The 20,363-nt window shown below is 52.3% G+C and overlaps 1 protein-coding gene across 1 annotated transcript; it reads left to right on the forward strand.

Annotated features, from left to right (window-relative positions):
* Nucleotides 1-5,172: 5,172 nt before the first annotated feature.
* Arpc1b (actin related protein 2/3 complex subunit 1B) lies at nucleotides 5,173-20,209 on the forward strand. Its single transcript, XM_021162141.2, has 10 exons — nucleotides 5,173-5,259; nucleotides 13,009-13,091; nucleotides 13,901-14,005; nucleotides 14,951-15,173; nucleotides 16,010-16,117; nucleotides 17,017-17,223; nucleotides 17,330-17,405; nucleotides 18,807-19,012; nucleotides 19,707-19,797; nucleotides 19,889-20,209. Exons 2-10 carry the CDS (start codon nucleotides 13,028-13,030, stop codon nucleotides 19,925-19,927), a joined length of 1,119 nt encoding a protein of 372 aa, XP_021017800.1. The 5' UTR covers nucleotides 5,173-5,259; nucleotides 13,009-13,027; the 3' UTR covers nucleotides 19,928-20,209.
* The last annotated feature ends 154 nt before the right edge of the window (nucleotides 20,210-20,363 follow it).

The following is a 20,363-nucleotide window of genomic DNA, read 5'->3' on the forward strand; positions in this document are numbered from 1 at the left end:
GGGAGGCCATGGTCTAGCCAGTCTCTTTCCTGTACTCCATCCATAAGCAGAGAAAAGGGGGCTGTTGCTAGCTTGGCTTAGAGATTCCTATGCCTGGCCTGAGATATTTCCACCCTAACTCAGTATCACGTATGGGCAGGACGAAGGACCATTCTAGGTGTAGATCTAAGTGGGTTGAGGATTCACTTAGGGGGCGGAGGCAGGAGGATTGCTGTAACTTTGAGGCTACTCTGGTCTATGTAGTAGGTTCTAAGCCAGCCAAAACTATCAAGACCCTGTCTACCAACACCAACATCAAAAATGAATCTAGAATAGTATGAGGCCATCTCTTCATTCCACTGCACAGGACAAGCCAGATAGGCAATCTTTGTTTATCTTTCTGAAGCAGTGTCTTGTGTGTCCCAGGCTGGCCTGGAACTTGCTATATAAGTAAGGATGACCTTGAACGGCTGATCCTCTGGCTTACACCTTGTGTGTCAGAATTACATGCATGGCTTACATGATGCTGAGGATAGAATCCAGGCCCCTGTGCATACCAGGCTGGCACACTTCCAACTGGGCCCTGGCCCCGGGTCCTGGACAGTAGTTTGTATTCCACTAGGGGCTGGTTAGCAAGGGTCTCAGAGGATGTCATGATATTTACAAAGACAGTGGCCCTTCTGATGACTCATGGCAAACCTTACTGTCTCCATGAGAGAGTCGTAGCAGTGGCACCTGAGTGTTGGCCTGCTGGCCCTGCCTTCTCAGCTCCCATGCTCCCAGCCTCCTTTCTGTGCCTCTGAAGCCCGGAGCTTCTCTGTAAACACACAGACTTGTGGACGTGAATATGCCAGAACAGGGGCTGACTGTACACAAGACCTCTGGAGAGCTCTGTAGACCACTACACTTGCGGGCTGACAAACTCACGTCCCCAAAGAAGGGAGTGACTAACCAGAGCCCGAGCAGCATCCACTGGGCTAGGCATGCTCCCTACTGGGCAAGGATAGGGATCTTCCCGAGTGCTGGAATTACCTACCAGGATCTGGAACCTTGTAAGGAACACACTAAAGGGAGGGTATCCACTCTAGACTTGAATTTCACAATTGTCCGTGGAATGTCCTGACTGGGAAGATGGGCCGTGCAGCTGAGGGCCCTTGAGAACTGCACCGGGGTGCCATGAGCTGCTGGTGGACATCCCCGCTGTGGACCTTTGCCCACTTTACACAGAGGTGTGGTCTTGGGTGGCTGGAAGTTTCCCTTCTGTCTGGCTAACAGTTTTCAGGCTGTGTGTCTTGGTGTCAGGGTCCTTGTTTAGGCCCTTGCGACAAAGAGGACATTATATCTAGAGCTGCAGAGGAAGATCTCCCACTATCTAGACTGGTCCAGTCAGCTGTGCCTGGGAGGCAGCAAGACTGATGCAGGGGGTGGGGGAGGGAGAGCTGAGAGTCAGCAGCACATGCTAATGGAAGATGCTGTACCGGCCCCACCCGACTCCCTCCTCCTAAGTGACCTGCATGAGGCTACATTTCTGGGAAAGCAGAGATGCAGCAGAGATAGGAGAGTGGCTCAACTTCGTTTACAAGGCACATTCCTGGAAGAGACAGAAAGCTCTCCAAGGTGCTGTCCCCCAAGCCCTCTTCTCCAAAGATTTGCTTCACTTGAGGTCATAAAGCTCCCTCTTGATGGTGCCCCCTGTCAGTGTAATCCCAGCAAGCAGGAGGAGATTGAATTCTGGGCCAGCCTGGGCTATAGATCCAGAGGTGGAAGGTGGAGCGATGTGGGTGTGGGGGAGAGCTTTGCAGTTTGAGGTTTCCTTTCTGTGTTAGTTTTTATTGTATATTTATTTATATTGTATCAGGGATGTGCACACCACAGTGCACATGTGGAGGTCATATGGCAACTGGCAGAAGTCATTGAACCATCTGAACCTTCTGTTTTTAATGGCCATGGCAACTGACACAAACAAGGGGCCTGGAGAGATGGCTCAGCAGTTAAGAGCACTGACTGCTCTTCCAGAGGACCTGGGTTCAATTCCCAGCACCCACACGGCTGCTCACAACTGTCTGTAACTCCAAGATCTGGCACCCTCACACAGACATACATGCAGACAAAACACCAATGCACATAGAATCAAAATAAGCTTTAAAAAAGAAAGGGCTGGAGAAATGGCAGAGTGCTTGTTTTGTAAGGAGCCAAGTTCCAGCCCTGAACCCAATTAAAAAAAAAAAAAAGCCAGATGTTGTGGCACATGCCTTTAGTCCTACACAGAGGCAGAGGCAGGCCAAGAAAGTCTACATGATGAATTCCAGGACAACCAGGGCTAGAGAGGGACCCTATCTGGGGGGGAGGGGTGCTCATTGATTAAGATCATTTGCTGCTCTTGCAGAGGACCTGAATTTAATTCCCAGCACCCATACAGTGGCTCTCAACAACAGCGACTTGAGTTGCAGGGTACCTGATGCTCACTTCCAACCCCTGAGGGTACTGCATACACTTGGTGCACAGACATGTAAGCAACACATCTATACACATAAAATAAAAGTCGATTTTCTTTAAAGAAAAAGAAAAGCTATCTGGCCATGGTGGCACACACTTTTAATCCTAGTACTCAGGAGGCAGGGGCAGGCTGGTCATTGTGAATTCAGGCCAGCTAGGGCTACACTGAGAGAACCTGTCTCAAAATGAACAAAAAGTGGCATAGTGACATGTACCTATGATCTTAGCACCACTGAGGGTGAAATCAGGAGGATCCCTGGGGTGCAAAGTTCTGTCAACCTAACACACTCTGTGAGAAACTCAAAACACAAGCTGCCTGAGGAAAGCTGACCTTTGGCAAACACACACACACACACACACACACACACACACACACGCATATAAGTACACTTGCATGATCTGCGTTTCCTCATGGCTTCAAAGTTTTCAGTCTATGGTCACTTGGCTCCACAGCTTGTGGCAGCACAGAAGGGTGAGGTGGAGCCCAGCTGCTCACCTCAGAGCAGCACCTCACACCAGACAGAGTGAGCAGAAAGTCAACACTACCCACAGTGACTTTCTTCTCAAGAGGTGCAAGCTCCTACCATCTCATTCAGAGAAGAACTGAATAGACTCACCCTCTGTGAGGGGCTGGGGTGTGGCTCAGTGCATGTGTAAGGCCTTGGGTTATACCCACCATCATAAAACAAAACAAAGCAAAACAAAAAACAAAACACCTGGTCCACGAATCTTAATCCTCTTGAAAGATGCTTGAGCTTAAGCTGACCAGAAATGACCAGTGCTCTGGTTTTCTCTGTAGGATTGTCTTGTCCTATGCTCTGCTCTGAGGACTCCCCTCCTCTTGAGGGTTACTGCCCCCCAGGCATACAGCTCATCGAGAGGGGCTTCTCTGTAGTGGGTCACTTCCTAGAGTCCTGGGCTTGGTTTTGCTTTGTCCATCCTCTGAAGACACTGGGTCACTTTAGGTTACTAGCCCAGGACAGAGGACTTACGGAGGACAGGCTTACGGAGTCAGATCACTCAAGGCCTCCTGGGGCCATTGCTGGGCTTTTATGGAGCTGAGCGAGCACGAACAGATTGCCAGCCTGGGATGCCCTTGTCCCACAGGGCTACAGATACAAACCTACAGGAACAGCAAAGCAGGGGGCACAGGATCATGGCTCCTCTGTGTCTGTGGCAGGAGGATGACTCATGGAAATCTGAGCTAAATCTTACTGAGCTGGGTGGGTCTGGTGGCACAGGGGGAACTGAGGCAGGAGAATCACAAGCTCAAGGCCTACGTAACTTCAAGTCCAGCCCCAGAAACTTAAGGAGACTTAAGTGAAGGCTGGGGATGTAGCTCAGTGACTGAGTGTCTGCTGTGTGTGCAGGGCCCTGAGTTTGAGTTTGAATCCCAACACCATTATATATGTATACACACACACACACACACACACACACACACACACACACACACAATCACTGAGCATGGGCAGGGTGTTCACTGCAGCAACTGCTCCAAACTTAGAATATTTTATTACACCAGGCATGGTGATGCTTTAACATCAGAACTCAGAACTTGGAGACAGAGGCGGATCTCTGAGTTCAAGGGCAGTCTGGCCTACAGAGCTAATTCCAGGGCAATCAGGGCTACACAGAGAAACCCTGGCTCAAAAACCAAAAACAAAAAAGTATTAATTTATTTGCTTACCCTGTGTGTGTGTGTGCGCGTGCGTGCGTGGGTGCGTGTGCGTGTGTGTGTTTGTTTACACACTCTAGTTCACTATGGCTGGCATGTGTGTGGAAGTCAGAAGACAACCTACCTAAAGAAGTCTAGTCTTTCCTTCTACCCTATGAATGCTGGGAGTTCAATTCAGGTCCTTAGGCTGGGCAGCAAGCACCTTTGCTATCTGAGCCATCTTACTGGCCCATTTCTTTGTTTTTTAGAGGCAGGGGGTTTCAAGTAACCCAGGCTGGCCTTCAACTAGCTCTGCAGTCCAGGGTGAACTCAAATCTCATCTCTCTTCCTCCATCTCCCCAGTGCTGGGATGACAAGTGTGGGTTATCACAGGCACCTCTAACCAGGAAGCCAGAATTAGTGATACAGGAGATTGCTGGGAGTCTGGAGAGGAGCTCTCAGAAGGTGGGAGGCACAGCAAAAGGAACTTGAGACGCACCTAACCTGGAAGACCCTTGACCCTAGAGCATCATCACCTGACTGCAAAGCTGCTCAGCAACTTGGAGGGAAGTGTGTGGACTACCGAAGCGAGAGGTCACCTGGAGTGGCAGTGCTCTTCTTCCTGGACACCAGCGACTCTGCCATCTTTGGGACACTGAGAGTCTGGGGAACCGCGGCTGGGGTGCACCTAGAGTGCGAGGGGCGGGGCTCCGCAGGAGTCGTTAAGTTGCGGGGTGCCTGCGTGTGGCCTCAAAACCTTTGAATTCTTGGTGGCCCGATCTCGGGCTTCCGCCCTCTAGCTGCTCAGACAGCGCCCCCCCCCCCACCCCCGCCTCTTCCAGCCTCAGTTTCCCCACTCAGAAAGTAGTTAGGGGCAACAGCGTGCGATCTCCGGAGGAATTCTGGGCTGAGCTGGACTTAACTGAGGTCCGGGCGGCTTAGTACCCCGAGGGGTGGGCGGGCCCTGAGCTCTGGCCACAGCCGCCCGGGTCCCGCCCCCGGTCCCTGCGGGGCTGTGCCCGAAGGCCCCGCCCCCCGCCCACGAGGAAGTGGCTGCGGCGCTGCGCGGGTCTCAGAGCCGGTTCGGCGCGTCGACTGTCCAGAGTCCGCGGCCGAGGATACCCGAGGTGAGGGGCGCGGGGTGGTCGCGAGGTGTGTGTGTGGTGTCTGAGGCCACCTAGAAGTCAGGGGGACTCGAGGCGATGTTCGACGGTGAGGGGGATGGGGATGAGAGAGGAGTGGAGAGCGGTGAGCATGGGGACCTGGTGGGGCTCCCGGCGAGGGTGGGGCTGGCAAGGAGCTAGTGGGGGGCGGCGTTCTGGGGATGCGGGGCGCGGTGGGAAGAATCGCAGAGATTCCCCGCGCACTCGACGCCATCGAGACGGCACAGCCCCAGCCTCGCGCCCCCTCTCCGCTTTCCTGGCCCCGCTTTCGATCCCCGCGACCCGTGTCGCCCCGTTACTTTGGGCGCAGGGCCCCACGCCCAGTCACTTCCCCCTCGGTCCGCAGCCTTCCGGGTTGTTGCGACCGGGAAATGAGCTAGCACCCCTGCCCCGCCTCATCCCTCAGTGACCATACCCGGCAGGGGTCCAGGTTCCTGGTTCCACCCAGCTTGGGCGAGCGGACCCCGGCGGCTCGAGGGGCACCCAGCCAGGCCACCCCGGACAGGGCAGGTCCCGGTGGGACCCGCAGATAGGCTGGAATCCTGAACTGGGAGCCAGCCCAGGTGCTGGCCATGAAGCTTGTTCCCGCGAGGCAGCTCCAGCCTGGGGCGGTGTGGCTGCTGACGCAGGCGAGCCACCTCGCCTCTGTGGAGCTCAACTTGCCTTGCCTGGAAAATGGGGACCTTCCAGATTCGGAGGCTTAGCTGCCAAATGTGGCTAGCACACTTGGCAGTGTGCCTGCCTGCCTGCTGCTGCCGACCTTATTTCTGCACTGGTGTGGGAGGGTGGGGTGGGGTCCGAAGCTACAGCCCTGCGGGGCGACTTGGAGGGAAGTACAACTTCTTCACGTGGACAATAAAAAAGAAATAGATTTACCACGTTGGCTTCTACTGTAAGAGAATGTGCGGGGCTGGGAGATGGAGCATTGAATAAAAGCACTGACAGGGGTGGAGATGTGTGTGTGTGTGTGAGAAATCCTGAGGGTCTGCGTTCGAATCCCCCGACTTCCATGGGCACTCAAAGACACACAATGAAGCGTGCAAGGCAAAGATCTGTGTGAATGAAAATTTATTTATTTTGGTTTTTTCGAGACAGAGTTTCTCTGTATAGCCCTGGCTGTCCTGGAACTCACTCTGTAGACCAGGCTGGCCTCGAACTCAGAAATCCTCCTGCCTTTGCCTCCCAAGTGCTGCCATTGTACGCTGGTGAATTCTTTTTCACTCTGGGTTGTTTTGTTCTTTTAGACAGGGTCGTCTCTCCTCCTCTCCCCTGGGCGCGGGTTCTCTCTCTCTCTCTCTCTCTCTCTCTCTCTCTCTCTCTCTCTCTCTCTCTCCCCCCCTCCTTCCTCCCTCCTTCCCTCCCCCCAGGCTAGCCTTGAACTCATAGAGCTCTGTCTCCTCAGTGCTGAGATTAAAGGTGAGCACACTTTGGGATCTTTTAAATAACAAATAACCCCAACTAGAATTAAAGTATTTTGTTCTGTCTTGGTCCCAGGGCCTTGGAACTTACTAGGCAAGTGCTCTACAAGTGATCCAGCCTCCTCAGTGGTCTGTGGGTTTTTCCAGTCTGTCACTCACTGATATAAAAAGGGTTTTCTGTAGTAAGGCAACCCTAAGAAAGAGGGCTTTAAAAGTTTGCTTTTTCAAGTTACTAAGGTCATCAGTGTTGTTCTCTCTCTCTCTCTCTCTTTTTTTTTTTTTTTTTGTTTTGTTTGTTTTGTTTTGTTTTTCGAGACAGGGTTTCTCTGTATAGCCCTGGCTGTCCTGGAACCCACTTTGTAGACCAGGCTGGCCTCGAACTCAGAAATCCGCCTGCCTCTGCCTCTCAAGTTGTTCTCTTTTTAAAGACGTATTTTCATGGGTTGGGTGCGCGCGCGCGCCCGCCGGCACACTTGAGCCCTGGGGTGGTAGGAAATGCTGTCCCCTGGAGCTAGAGTATTTATTTGGTGGTTGAGAGCTACTGGAGTTCTCTGCAAAGAGCCGTCTCTGCAGTCCCACATTCTGTCTGTTCTCATACAAGCTGTTGGAATTAGAAGTTAGCACGAGGCCCTTCAAAGGCATGGAACAGATGAGGATCTCCCCACAGCCCTGCTAGCACCGAGTCCTCTGGGTCTTGGAGAAGTTTTTGTTTTGGTTCTTTAAACTGGTGTTTTACGATATTTTAGAATTTATTTTAATCTGTGTTGCTGGATTTGACTTTCCCTCCTTCAGTAAGTCTTCAAGGACAGTCTAGAGGAGGAAGAGGAGGAGGAGGAAGAAGAGGAGGAACTGTGGGTTTGGAGGGTTGCTCACACCAGCCAGGCTCCTACCCACAACAGGAAGTTGAGTAAGGCTTAGCACCATAAAAAAGAAAAAAAAAAAAAAAAAAACTGCTGCTGGCTGTACTTTGCTGAGCTCCCAAGCTAGGCGGGGACTTCCTGGATTGCCTGTGGAGCCAAGGTTCTCCCTGCAGGCAACTCCCGGCTTGGCTTAAGTCTCAAATCCAGCCAGACTGTGTGTGTGATTCAAGGAAACACAGCCAAGAAAAGCCAAGGGGCCAGGGCGAAGGATACCCAGCCAAGATAGAGAGATAGAGTATTATTTATTTATAACTACATTTATTTATTTATTTATTTATTTATTTATTTATTTATTTATTTATTTATGTGTGGGGGTGGGGGTAGGGTAGAGGACAAGTTAGAAGCCTTAATTGGTTCCTTCGTTCCTGGGTCCTGGGGATCAAACTCAGGTCATCAGGCTTGGCTGCAAGCACTTTTACCCGGTGAGCCATCTTACCAGCCCCTTACCTGTCTTATCTGCCTCCTGCCTGCCTGCCTATCTATCCATCCATCCATCCATTTCTATCAATCACAGGTTCTCCCTATGAAGCCCAAGCTGGCTTCAAACTCCTGATCCCGTAGCCTCAGCCCGCCATGTCTCCGATGTTCAGCAGCGCACCCTGCTGGAGAGTTTTAACCCAGCATTCTTGGAAGGAACTCTAAGACCCAGGCACTGGAAGAATGTCCTTGGCAGCAAAGGGGCCTGAGGCTCTGGCTGGCAGGCTTAGGAAGGGAGCTGCGTAGGTCCTCCCCAGCCGTGGGTGTCCTGAGGTAGAAGCGTCTGGCTTTTCTGACCACTTGTTCCATTAGGAACACAGAGGGCCTCTCCCAGTTGTTGATACATCACTGCGATGCAACCAGGCATTTTCCTCCACACAACATTCCTTGATACAGATTGCAGGAGTGTGGAAGTCATTTAGCAATGGTCAGGAAGTATCCCCAAGGGCTGGGGGTGTGGCTCAGTGGTAGAGCCCCTGCCTAGAATCCCCCAGTGAGGGGCTGGGGGTGTAGCTCAGTGGTAGAGCCCCTGCCTAGAATCCCCCAGGGAGGGGCTGGGGGCGTGGCTCAGTGGTAGAGGCCCTGCCTAGAATCCCCCAGTGAGGGGCTGGGGTGTGGCTCAGTGGTAGAGCCCCTGCCCAGAATCCCCCAGTGAGGGGCTGGGGTGTGGCTCAGTGGTAGAGCCCCTGCCTAGAATCCCCCAGTGAGGGGCTGGGGTGTAGCTCAGTGGTAGAGCCCCTGCTTAGAATGTACAAGGTTTGGGGTACCATCCCCAACAATGTAAAAGAAAACAAAACAACCCCTCAGTTTCTCTTGTATATGAAGCTGGCCTCAAATTCCTGACCCTCCTCCTGCCTTAGTCTGTAGAGTGCAAGGGACTACTGACCTGCACGTGCTACCAGGCACAGTAAGAATTCACGTCTATGGCTCTGTCAGATGGCTCAGTGGCTGAGAGCACTGACTGCTCTTCCAGAAGTCCTGAGTTCAAATCCCAGCAACTACCTGGTGGCTCACAACCATCTATAGTAGGATCTAATGCTCTTTTCTGGCACATGGGTGTATGTGCAGATAGAGTACTCATACATAAAATAAATAAACCTTAAAAATAAAAAAAGAATTCCTGTCTAAAAAACTTAGCATCATGCCAAAAATCCTAGTCTTTTATGTTTTGGGGCATTCTCAGGATAAAAACCCCAAGTCACTTTGAAGACCCAAAGCACCATTCAGTGCCCCTTCTAGGAATTTCAAGGGAAACAGGCCATTCCTCAGCATGACAGCTCCGTTCCACACTCCTTCCCTTGCCCCTCCCAGCCCTGGGTCGACTGGCAGGGAGTAACCCTGTGTGGGCCCTGCTCCTGGGAGAACAGAGACCCAGCGCTGTGCTGGCAGGAGATGGCCAGACAGGAAGTTTGATTCAGGCTCCCCCAGGGTCTCTGTTTCCCAGGCAATAATAGAACAGGAACAGGTTTCCCAGTCCCCCTGGGCCACCTCTTTGACAGATGAATGAGAGGGAGGTCTCAGGGTGTGGCTCAGCCATAGTGTACAGGCCCTGGGTCAGATCCCAGCAGTACCAAAATAAGTAAGTAAAAATTCTCCTCGGCTTCCTGCGTGCCAGGGTTACAGGTTTGTATCTCCACCCACACGCCTCTCCCTCCCTGTCTCTCTCCCTCTGCCTCCCCCTCCCCCTCTCCCTGAGAGAGACAGACAGGATCTCACTGTGTAGCCCTGGCTGTCCAGGAACTCTGTGTAGCCCAGGCTGGCCTTGTACTCACTGAGATCCACCTACCTCTGCTGTGAGTTCTGAGTTTTAAAGGTGTGCACCACTCTGCACAGCTGCGGTGTACATGAAGGTGGATGACAGGCAGTGGGTGTCATCCCTGCCCCTCCCCTTTGGGTGGTGGGGAGCTCTGCTAGTTGGGTTGTGTTTCAGACATGATGAGAAGAGGATTCCCCTTCCCCTGTCTGCCTCCCCTGTGCTGTCAACACTCCTGCTGAAGTGTGATTGGCTGGTAGATGTGTGTGAACCCTTTACTTGGTCACCCTATGCTTCTGGTTAGTGTTAACCAGCTTTTTACTGCTTCCATACACAACCTTTAGGTTCCAGGGAATGGGTCAGGGCTCCCCCAGTTGTCTTAAATTATCCACTAAGACACATGGAGCCTGCTGCTGGCGACAGCATAATATCAGGCACTAGGAAGTCCGGTTCTGCCCCCAGACTACAGCCCTGGACTTCCACTAGAATACAGGCGCCAAGCAGAGCTCAGCTGGGCTTTTGAGCGGCTTCTAGTTTAGCCATGCCCTGCTAATCTGCCTTATGGATTAGGCTGACTTCAAGCTTCCTCTGCTAATCTTTTTCTGTTTCGAGACAGGGTTTCTCTGGGTAGCCCTGGCTGGCCTGGAACTCACTCCATAGAACAGGCTGGCCTGGAACTCAGAGATCTTCCTGCCCCTGCCTCCTGAGTAAAAGGCATGCGTCTCCTTTTAGGGTGAAGCCTTTTGTAGAAAAGGGAGCCCTATAAGACTAATAAAGCCACCAATGATAGAGCTATGATCCAAACTAGAGGTTCTAGTTTGGATCATTAAAAAAAAAAAAAGATTTTAATTGTGTGTCTGTGGGTATGCACAAGTGACCGCAGTGCTTTGTGGAGGCCAGCAGAGCGCACCAGGTCCCTCAGAGCATGAGTTACAGCCGGTTGTGATGACACATAGTCCTTCTTTCTGTTGGCACAAGTGTCCTATGCCACCCCAGGAACTTTCTAGAATGTCCCTGTTGTATCTGGAATTGAGGTTTTCACCTCTAAGCAGGAGATGGACAGGCCAGGGGCAGGGCTCACTGGGGAATGCGCTGCGGAAGGTTCTTGATGCAACGGAGCCGAGATTGAAAGTGGCCAAGGATCTGGGGCCAGAGCAGGGTGTGTCTGTGTCTCAGTGAAGAGCATTATACTCTGAGGGAGCAGCCTGAGCATAGGTCTGAGGCAAGAGTGTGCCCGTGTGGCTCAACGTTAGCTTGTGGGGCCAGAGAGGGCATTATGCATTTTGTGGACAAGCCAACTGGCTTTTTTTTTTTCCTTAAGATTTATGTATATGAGTACACCATTGCTATCTTCAGACACACCAGAGAGAGCATCAGATCTCATTACAGATGGTTGTGAGCCACCAAGTAGTTGCTGGGAATTGAACTCAGGACCTCTGGAAGAGCAGTTGGTGCTCTTAACCGCTGAGCATCTCTCCGGCCACAATTGGCTCCTTCTGTGTTAATCTTTCCTAGACGTTTTTCTGTTTACTTGTCTGTGTGTTCACGTCTGCGCCACGCATGCATGTGGAGAGTACAGGACAACCTGAGGGAGCCAGGTCTCTCTCCTTCCATCACATGGCTCCCAGGGATGGAACTCAGCTTGTCAGGTTTGGCCGCAAGTGCATTTACCCACTGAATACACCCAGCCAGCCCAGCAGCCCACTTCTAGATCACCTACTGGCTGTACAGTGTTGTCATCGCTTTATAAGACAGCATTCCGCATAGTTCAGACTGGCTTGGATAGAATTCACTATGTGCCGGAGATGACTTTGAATTTAGGATTATTCTCCTGCCTCTGTCTCTTAAGCTTGTATCAACACACTGGATTTATGTGGTGCTGAGGAGGGAACCCTCACTAGCGCTAGGCAAGCACTCTGCCAACTGAGCTACATCCCCAGCTCTGGTTGTTTTTTTTTTTAAGACTTATTTATTTATTATATGTAAGTACACTGTAGCTGTCTTCAGACACTCCAGAAGAGGGAGTCAGATCTTGTTGCAGATGGTTGTGAGCCACCATGTGGTTGCTGGGATTTGAACTCTGGACCTTCAGAAGAGCAGTCGGGTGCTCTTACCCACTGAGCCATCTCACCAGCCCCTCTGGTTGTTTTTTGAGACAAGGTCTGGGTAGCTCAGGGTGGCCTCAAATCTTATTCTTCCATTGCTGGAATTACAGACATGTGCTGTCAAGCCCAGCCTAGGTATACCACCCCACTCTCCTCTCCCCTCAGCTGGAGGTGGGGTGGGGGTGGGGCAGAGGTGAGCTTTGGCTTACACAGCTGGCCGACAGTGCCATGATGTCTCTCCATATTCTCGAAACATCCTGAGTCTGGGGAGGTGAGGGAAGGGGTTGGACAGAGCAGGGATTTGGGGGAGGTGACTTTGGGTATTTTTGGATGAGTGTCATAGTGGATTAAGACTAGAGAGAAAAGACAAAGAAGAGATCCCAGGCATGAAAATATGGGTTGGAATGGCTAAGAAACACATCTGGCAGGATGTGGGAGAAGCAAGGTGAATGCCCTGGGGGGGAGGGGCCGTGCGCCAGCCAAGGCTGCCAAGGGCTCCGAGGCAGCTCCTTAGCCAGGAGAGGCTGTTGGGAAGCCTGAAGGCTGGGCGTCCCTCCTCAGTCCCAGAGTCCTCTGAACCTGCGTGTAGGGGAGGAAGCTGCGGGAGCCCAGCTCTGAGCCTGCCCCAGAGTGCCAGCTGTCTTATCTACTTTCCCTGCTTTGCTCAACCCTCAGGGCACTGACTGGCCCAACTGCATTTTGAGCCAGGCTCTGCTGTAAGTTGGGTTAGGGATATTGTTTAATTTTTACATTGCTCTTATATGGGACTGTGTGTGTGCGTGGTGCAGGGGCATATCCTCCACTCGGAAGGAACTGAGGCACAGGTGAAAAGTAGCAGGCTTATGTGGTTCAGGGTCCCATGCTCTGTTCCAGCTATCTGCGGCCTGGGTCATCTGTGTCACCTGCTTTCTTGGGATGAGGGACACGGGCTCATGGGGAGGCTGTAACATACTTGGCCAGTCAGGAAACTAGGGTGAGCTGACTGTTCCTCCCTGCCAAGAGCAGGGCACAGGTGACCTGCATTCTGCCTCCCTCCCTAGGCCCAGGAGACAAGTGACTATGGCCTACCACAGCTTCCTGGTGGAGCCCATCAGCTGCCATGCCTGGAACAAGGACCGTACACGTGAGTGCTCGCTTCTGCAGGGTGGCCTCCGAACTGGGATTGCTGGGTCCAATGGAGTGACAGGGTAGTGGGACAGCTTTGAGGGGTGGGGTGCAGCCAGACTCCACATCTTGGATCTCTGCTTAAAGCAAGTGGTTGCTCCTGGGAGAGCGGCATAGAATGGGAGAGCAGGCAGAGGTGGCCAGGCGGGTAGAAAGGGAGGTGTTGGGTGATCCTCCTGGATCTGCTCTGGTGGGTGGGGGTCCACGGGTATCATCTCAGAACTCAGGAGACAGAGGCAGAGGGCTTATAAGTGTGAAGCCAGCCTGAGCTACACAGTGAAACCTTTTTCCAAAAATCAACAAAATGGGCCAGGGAGATGGCTCAGCATTGCTTGCCAAGCAAGCTTTATGAGTTTGGGCGACAGAACCTACATAGTGGAGGGAAAGAACTCAAGACAGGGTGTCCTCTGACTTGCATTCCCATGCTGTGGCTCACGCACGCGTGTGCGCGCACACACAAACACACAGAATGTGAAACACTTTAAGGGCAGAGTGGGTAGGAGGGCCCCAGGGCCAAGAGGAACGTCATGGAGACAGGGCAGTCACGGGACTGCTGCTAACACAGAGATGTGGGATGAGGTGAGGCTCCAGGGTCCTGAGACTGCTGCGGGGGGAATCTGAGTGCTAGGTACAGGAGTGGCCTAGCAGGACATCAGGGGTTGCAGGTAGAGGATGGCCTGGCTCTGGAAGAGTACGCTAGTGGAGAGCATAGGTGGGCAGGGTGGGCGCTCATGCTGCCTCCTTAAGCTCATGCCCGTCTCCCTACAGAGATCGCCATCTGCCCCAACAACCATGAGGTGCACATCTATGAGAAGAGCGGTGCCAAATGGAACAAGGTGCACGAGCTGAAGGAGCACAACGGGCAGGTGACAGGTGAGAGGAGGCAGGGGGACGGGGCAGGGCCAGCGTGGCCAGCAACTTGCTCAGAATTGGCTAGAATAGTCTGGGTTGTAATGAAAACGACTGATCCCAGGTGATCCCAGTTGATCCCAGTTGATCCCAGTTGATTGAGGGACCATAAAGGTGGCTCAGTGGATAAAGGGGTTTAACTGCCAAACTTGAAGATCTGAGTTCCATCTCTAGGACCCACATGGTCAGAAAATCCAGTTCCTGCAAGTTGTTCTCTGACCTCCACAAACTAGCCATGGCACATATAAGGCACTAAGTAAATAAATAATTTTGTTTTTGTTTGTTTGTTTGTTTGTTTTCTGAGACAGGGTTTCTCTGTGTAGCCCTGGCTGTCCTGGAACTCACTTTGTAGACCAGGCTGTCCTCAAACTCAGAAATCCGCCTGCCTCTGCCTCCCAAGTGCTGGGATTAAAGGCATGTACCACTACTCCTGGCAAAAATAAAATTTTAAAGGTGGTAAAGAGATTATAATATGTTCAGGAGAGGCCTGATCGGCAGCACAGTATCAGGAGGCACAGTTCTTACCTGTTTCCTGGCTTTACCTTCAAAATGGTTGGTGTTAGCTGGTGAATATTGCTAGCCCCCCTGCTAACAAGTTTTTGAGTCACCCCTAGAGCATGAGGGCTGGGTGGGGGATGCTGCTCAGCAGTACAGCACCTCCTTGGAGTTCTCCAGTGGTCATGGGTCTCAGCAGTAGAGCATTTACATTGAATCCCCCAGTCAGGGGCAGGGTCATGGTTCGACTGTAGAACACCTGCCTAAAAATTTCCAGTGGGGCTGAATGCTTGGCTCAATGGTAGAGCACTTGGTTAGTATGAGCAAATCCCTGGGCACCACAGTTAAAGATATGGACATGGCCGCTGTAGCTTGGGTGCCTTTAGTCTTACGTCCTCTGACCTGACCCTGCAGGCATCGACTGGGCCCCTGAGAGTAACCGCATTGTGACCTGCGGCACAGATCGCAATGCCTATGTGTGGACGCTGAAGGGCCGCACGTGGAAGCCCACACTGGTCATCCTGCGGATCAATCGAGCTGCCCGCTGTGTGCGCTGGGCCCCCAAGGAGAACAAGTTCGCCGTGGGCAGCGGCTCCCGCGTCATTTCCATCTGTTATTTTGAGCAGGAGAATGACTGGTGGGTGCTTGGCGGGGGCCAGAGAAGGCTGGGGGTGGAGGAACCTGGGCTGGGGTACGGGTGCTTACGTGATGCAAGATCAGAATGTCCCTGAACATGGCAGATGCAATGTGGAGACTCGAGGACATCTGTCTTCTGAGCCTCACTGCTGAGGCAGAGTGTCCTCTCTACAGTGACCCCACAGCTTGGACTTCCGGGGATACTACACTGAGCTCCATGCACGCACCACCACCAGCCTCCCTTGCCGCACTGCTAAGCGGGTTCAACACCTACGTGTCAGTAGGCATCTGCCTTCAGACACCACTCATGAACACCCAGCCACAATTTTTAAAAAAGGACAGGGTCTGAATGTAGGCTAGGACGACCTCAAGCTCAGTGTATATAGCCAGGGGTGTGTTCCTCTCGCCTCTGCCCTTCTAATACTGGGATGACCGGTGTGCACCACCACGCCTCGTCTGTGCTTCATGCATGCTAAGAACCTGCTGCTCAATCACATTCCCAACCCGAGGTGAGGTTTTTGAGACAGCGTCTTGCTATGTAGCCAAGGCTACCCTGGAATTCAATTCTCTATTATAATTTATGTGTGTGTCAGATGCCTGTCCCACCTTTGTCTTAAATCTCCCATGTTGGAGGACAAGGACAGTTTTGAGTCTGGAGAAACAGAATTTACATTATATTATATTATATTCCACCCTAACCATTTAGAACCACATGATCTTATGTGGTGGGTAGTGACAAGGCACAGAGTTCTGACCTTAGAGGGAACCTACCGTCCCTGGAATGCTGCAATCCATGCTACCTATCCACCTGCCTGCCTTTCTTACCCATGTGTCTAGGTGGGTGTGCAAGCACATCAAAAAGCCCATCCGCTCCACAGTCCTCAGCCTGGACTGGCATCCCAACAACGTGCTCCTGGCAGCAGGCTCCTGTGACTTCAAGTGCAGGTGAACTGGACGGCTGCCTGGGAGGGAGTCCCCTATCAGACAAGCAGCAGGGCTTGGAGGGTGGAAGAGGAGTCCCAGCTCCTCATGTCCAGCAGGCTGCTCTGCGTGGCCTGTTAGCACCCTGGGGTGGAGGGAGTCCTTGCCATCTCTTGAATGTCAGCAAAGTCTGCCCAAGCCCTCCCCTGCCTCCTCTACTCCAGCTCTCCTGATTTCTACTGAAGGAGAACAGTGTGTGCTTAGTCCACTAGCATATGAATGACTGGTAACCTCAACAAAACTTTGTTATTTTTCACTTCTGGACCTACCACCTGACTCTCTTGGCCCGTGAACCCAAATTCCTCCCAGCTCCAGGCAGATTAGGCTTCTTCTGAATTCTCTCTTGGGAAACTGTAGGCACCAGAGACCCCTTTCCTGACCCTCAGCCCAGAGACTGTGCCGTCTCACTGGGCTTTAGGTTAGCACACACCCGCTGCCTGCCGCTTTCATTTTCTTGAGATAGTGTCTTGCTGTGTAGCCCAGGCTACCTAATCTGTGATCCTCCATTATAGATGTGCATTGTGTGGTTCAAGAGGAGAGGGCAGAACTGGAGCACAAGAGCTGCTCTGGGGACTGGTTGTAAATATCTGGCCTGCAGGGACTAGACCATACTAGTTCAGTCAGTTTTCAGATCAGGATCCCAAGGGTGCCGGGTCACAAGAAGCTGAGCTAGCAGGCTTCCCATCCCATTCCAGCCCCATCTTAGTAACGAGAGCAGAGGCTCAGACTCCATCAAGCCTGAATATGCCAGTCCCTCAGGTTCAGGTCTAGGATCCACAGGCCCAAGTGTATTTATCTGGCTTTGGGGAGGACCTCCTTCTCAGGCTCCTCCCAACCCCTCCTCTTCTCACTTTCCCCTGCAGGATCTTCTCTGCCTATATCAAGGAGGTGGAAGAACGGCCAGCCCCTACACCGTGGGGCTCCAAGATGCCCTTTGGGGAGCTGATGTTTGAATCGAGCAGCAGCTGTGGCTGGGTGCATGGTGTCTGCTTCTCGGCCAGTGGGAGCCGAGTTGCTTGGGTCAGCCATGACAGCACTGTATGCCTGGTAGATGCTGACAAGAAGATGGCGTGAGTATGGGGCTAGAGATGTGGGGAGAGTAACTGCAACTGAAGCCCAGAGCAAGAGGGTGGGGGAGTGGAGGGAATGATGTAGCTGACTCAGTCTCTCTTTCAGTGTGGCAACCCTGGCCTCTGAGACATTACCACTCCTGGCCGTCACCTTCATCACAGAAAATAGTCTAGTGGCAGCGGTAAGTGGCATCTGGGAGGGGCCAGTAAGTCGTCTCTTCACTCATCCTTCCCTCCCTCTCCTGCTTTCCTTCCTTCATCCATTTATTATACAGAATAGTTTGGTTCACGTGGTGGTTAACAAAATTCCTGTAAATGTGTGGCCCAAGGAATTTTTAAGGTCTCACTATGTAGCCTAGGCTAGTCTTCTCTTTCCCCTTTATGTTCTTCATGCTAGCCTTTAATTCACTTTGTAATGTAGGCCAGCCTCTGTCTGTTCTGGGTTACATGAATGACCAAAGCAAAGAGAACCAGTGCTGGATGAATTTAGGCTTCTCAGCAGCTGGGCGATCAGCCTAGCCTCTCAAGGACTGAACTCAGACAGCTTCCTACAAGCTTTTTACTGTTACACAAAAGGCACCTTAGCAAGTCAATGTCCACTGTCATCAAGCGGTTCTCAGCCATAGGAGACAGCCTGGGTTGCCAGGGATGCTTCTGTGACTAAGTTATGCAAATGCGAAGGCTCTGAGACTCCTTCAAAAGAGCACCATAAAAATCTTAGATAACAGTCACGACAAAAGGCTACTTCAAACCTGAGGTGCCATCCCTCCAGATGATGCCAGCCATACAGTCCTCCTGCCTCAGCCTCCTGAGTAAGTGGCATTGCAGATGTTCTTGCTGGCACATCTATCCAGTGTGGGTGTCATGGATGGAAGTTTTGTTTCCGGTGCTTCCCCAATTGTCTACAAGTGTACAAGGGTCCTAAAATTGTGCCCTAACATTTGTGCTCACATGGGTCAGTGCAAATGACAAGGTTGCGTCTAACTGAAAAGGCACATGAGGTTGCTCAGATCAGAGGGTAAAGGTATTGCTGCCAACCATGATGACTTTGAGTTCAATTTTTGGAACCCACAGGGTCAAAGGAGAGAACCAACTCTCACCTCTGACCTCTATAAGCACCCATGGCTCTCGTGTGTGTGCGCACGCGCAACCCCCCCTTCCACTCCAAATTTTTTTTAAAAAGTAAAAGTTTTAGAGACAGGCCCCTGGGAATGGACTCAGGGTTACCAAGTGTCCCCAAAGCTACTGTCCCTTCTGTTCACTTTTCTGTTAATATGGAGAGCTTTTTTTCTGCCTGGAGGATCACCCAGCTGGGGTGGAGGTCTGCCCAAATTAAGAGTCCCAGCCACACATGAAGTAGATGCACGTCTTGCTGGGGCGTGGGGAGGAGAGCCTTCTTATCTGCCCCTACTTGATGCATCTAGGGTTAAGGTCTCTTGTCTCTCTGTCCTGGGGTATCCATTTCCTGGTAGCCCTCAGAGGCTGCCAGATGCCTCCTTACCATGTTTCACCTCTGGCCTCAGTTTCCCTGTTTTAGAGTCCCTACTGCAGATGATCTTCAGTGGCACCCATTCCCTCCTTAGGGCCACGACTGCTTCCCGGTGCTGTTTACCTATGACAATGCTACGATGACATTGAGCTTCGGTGGCCGGCTGGATGTGCCCAAGCAGAGCTCCCAGCGAGGCATGACAGCCCGAGAGCGCTTCCAGAACCTGGACAAGAAGGCCAGCTCTGAGGGGGGTGCAGCCACTGGGGCCGGCCTGGATTCACTGCACAAGAACAGTGTCAGGTGCTTCCAGAGACCTAAGACCCACTCTGAGGGCTGGGTGGGAGCCAGAGGGAGGTGGGGCTGCAGAGTGGGGACAGGGAGGATGGGGGTGATGGGACAGGCCAGGACTAGAGGGAAGCAGGCAGACTTCCAGGCTGCGCTCCAACAGAAGGAACTTAGCAGTCATCCTGGCTCTACATATCTGGCTGGCTAGGGCTCGCTTGGGCACACTGGCGCCTCTAGGATGCAGGAGAGTGACTGGTGGGCTTCTTGGGGGTGGGTATCTTGCTAGATTCCTTCCCAGGTGAAGGAATCCAAACCTTTTTGTAAAACCCTAAAGCTATAAGCCACAGGGGTCCACCCCTGTATCTTACTAGGATGCATGTACTCTGCTGGCCTTCTGCTAGCAAAGCCTTTTGAGGTTGTTTGAGCCAGTGTCTAAGCCCAGCCTCCAGGGTTGTTCAGTATCAGGCACTGTGTCCTCCCTTCCTAGTCCCCTTGCCCTCAGCTCAGCACTCTACATTCCCCATGCATTCAGGTCTAGGCCTTGAGCGTCTTGTTCCATAGCCAGGACTGTTCCCCTCACCTGACACACTGCTCCTCCAAGCCTTGTCTCCTGGCTAGTCCTACCTCATCTTGGTATTATTTCTCATGGGAGTGGGGTCTGGGAGCTCATGGCCAGCAAGCTTGGCCCCTAAACCCAACCTTCTTACAGCCAAATCTCAGTGCTTAGCGGGGGCAAGGCCAAGTGCTCGCAGTTCTGCACTACAGGCATGGATGGCGGCATGAGCATCTGGGACGTGAAGGTGAGCTACCCTGGGCCTATCTGGGGCTGAGATGGGTGTGAGGTATCTGCAGGATGGCTGAACACCAGCCTATTCATTCTTTCCTTGGCAGAGCCTGGAGTCAGCCTTGAAGGACCTGAAGATCAAATGAGCTGTGCAGAGTGCTGCCCTCATCCCAGCTGCTGGGAGGGAGGGAAAGGGGGTCGGGGAGGCTAAGGGCTGCTTTGCTGAATGTTTCTAGGATGCAGTACATTGCTGCAAAGGAAGAGGCAGGAGGGGAACTTTCCTGCCTATTTAACAAAAATGTGCCTTTTAAAGAAATGCTCTTCTTTATTGCAAACCAAAAACAAGACCAAAAAAAAACAAAAACCCAAAGCACAATGCTGGTCATGAACTGCTTCAAAATGTGGGCTAATAAACATACCAAATGTGAGCCGGGCGCGGTGGCACTTGCCTTTCATCTCAGCACTTGGGAGGCAGAGGCAGGCGGATTTCTGAGTTCGAGGCCAGCCTGGTCTACAAAGTGAGTTCCAGGACAGCCAAGGCTATACAGAGAAACCCGGTCTTTAAAAACCAAAACAACAACA

Source organism: Mus caroli, unplaced genomic scaffold, assembly GCF_978045245.1.
Source record: "Mus caroli unplaced genomic scaffold, Mus_caroli_1 scaffold_4, whole genome shotgun sequence".
Classification (NCBI taxonomy): domain Eukaryota; kingdom Metazoa; phylum Chordata; class Mammalia; order Rodentia; family Muridae; genus Mus; species Mus caroli.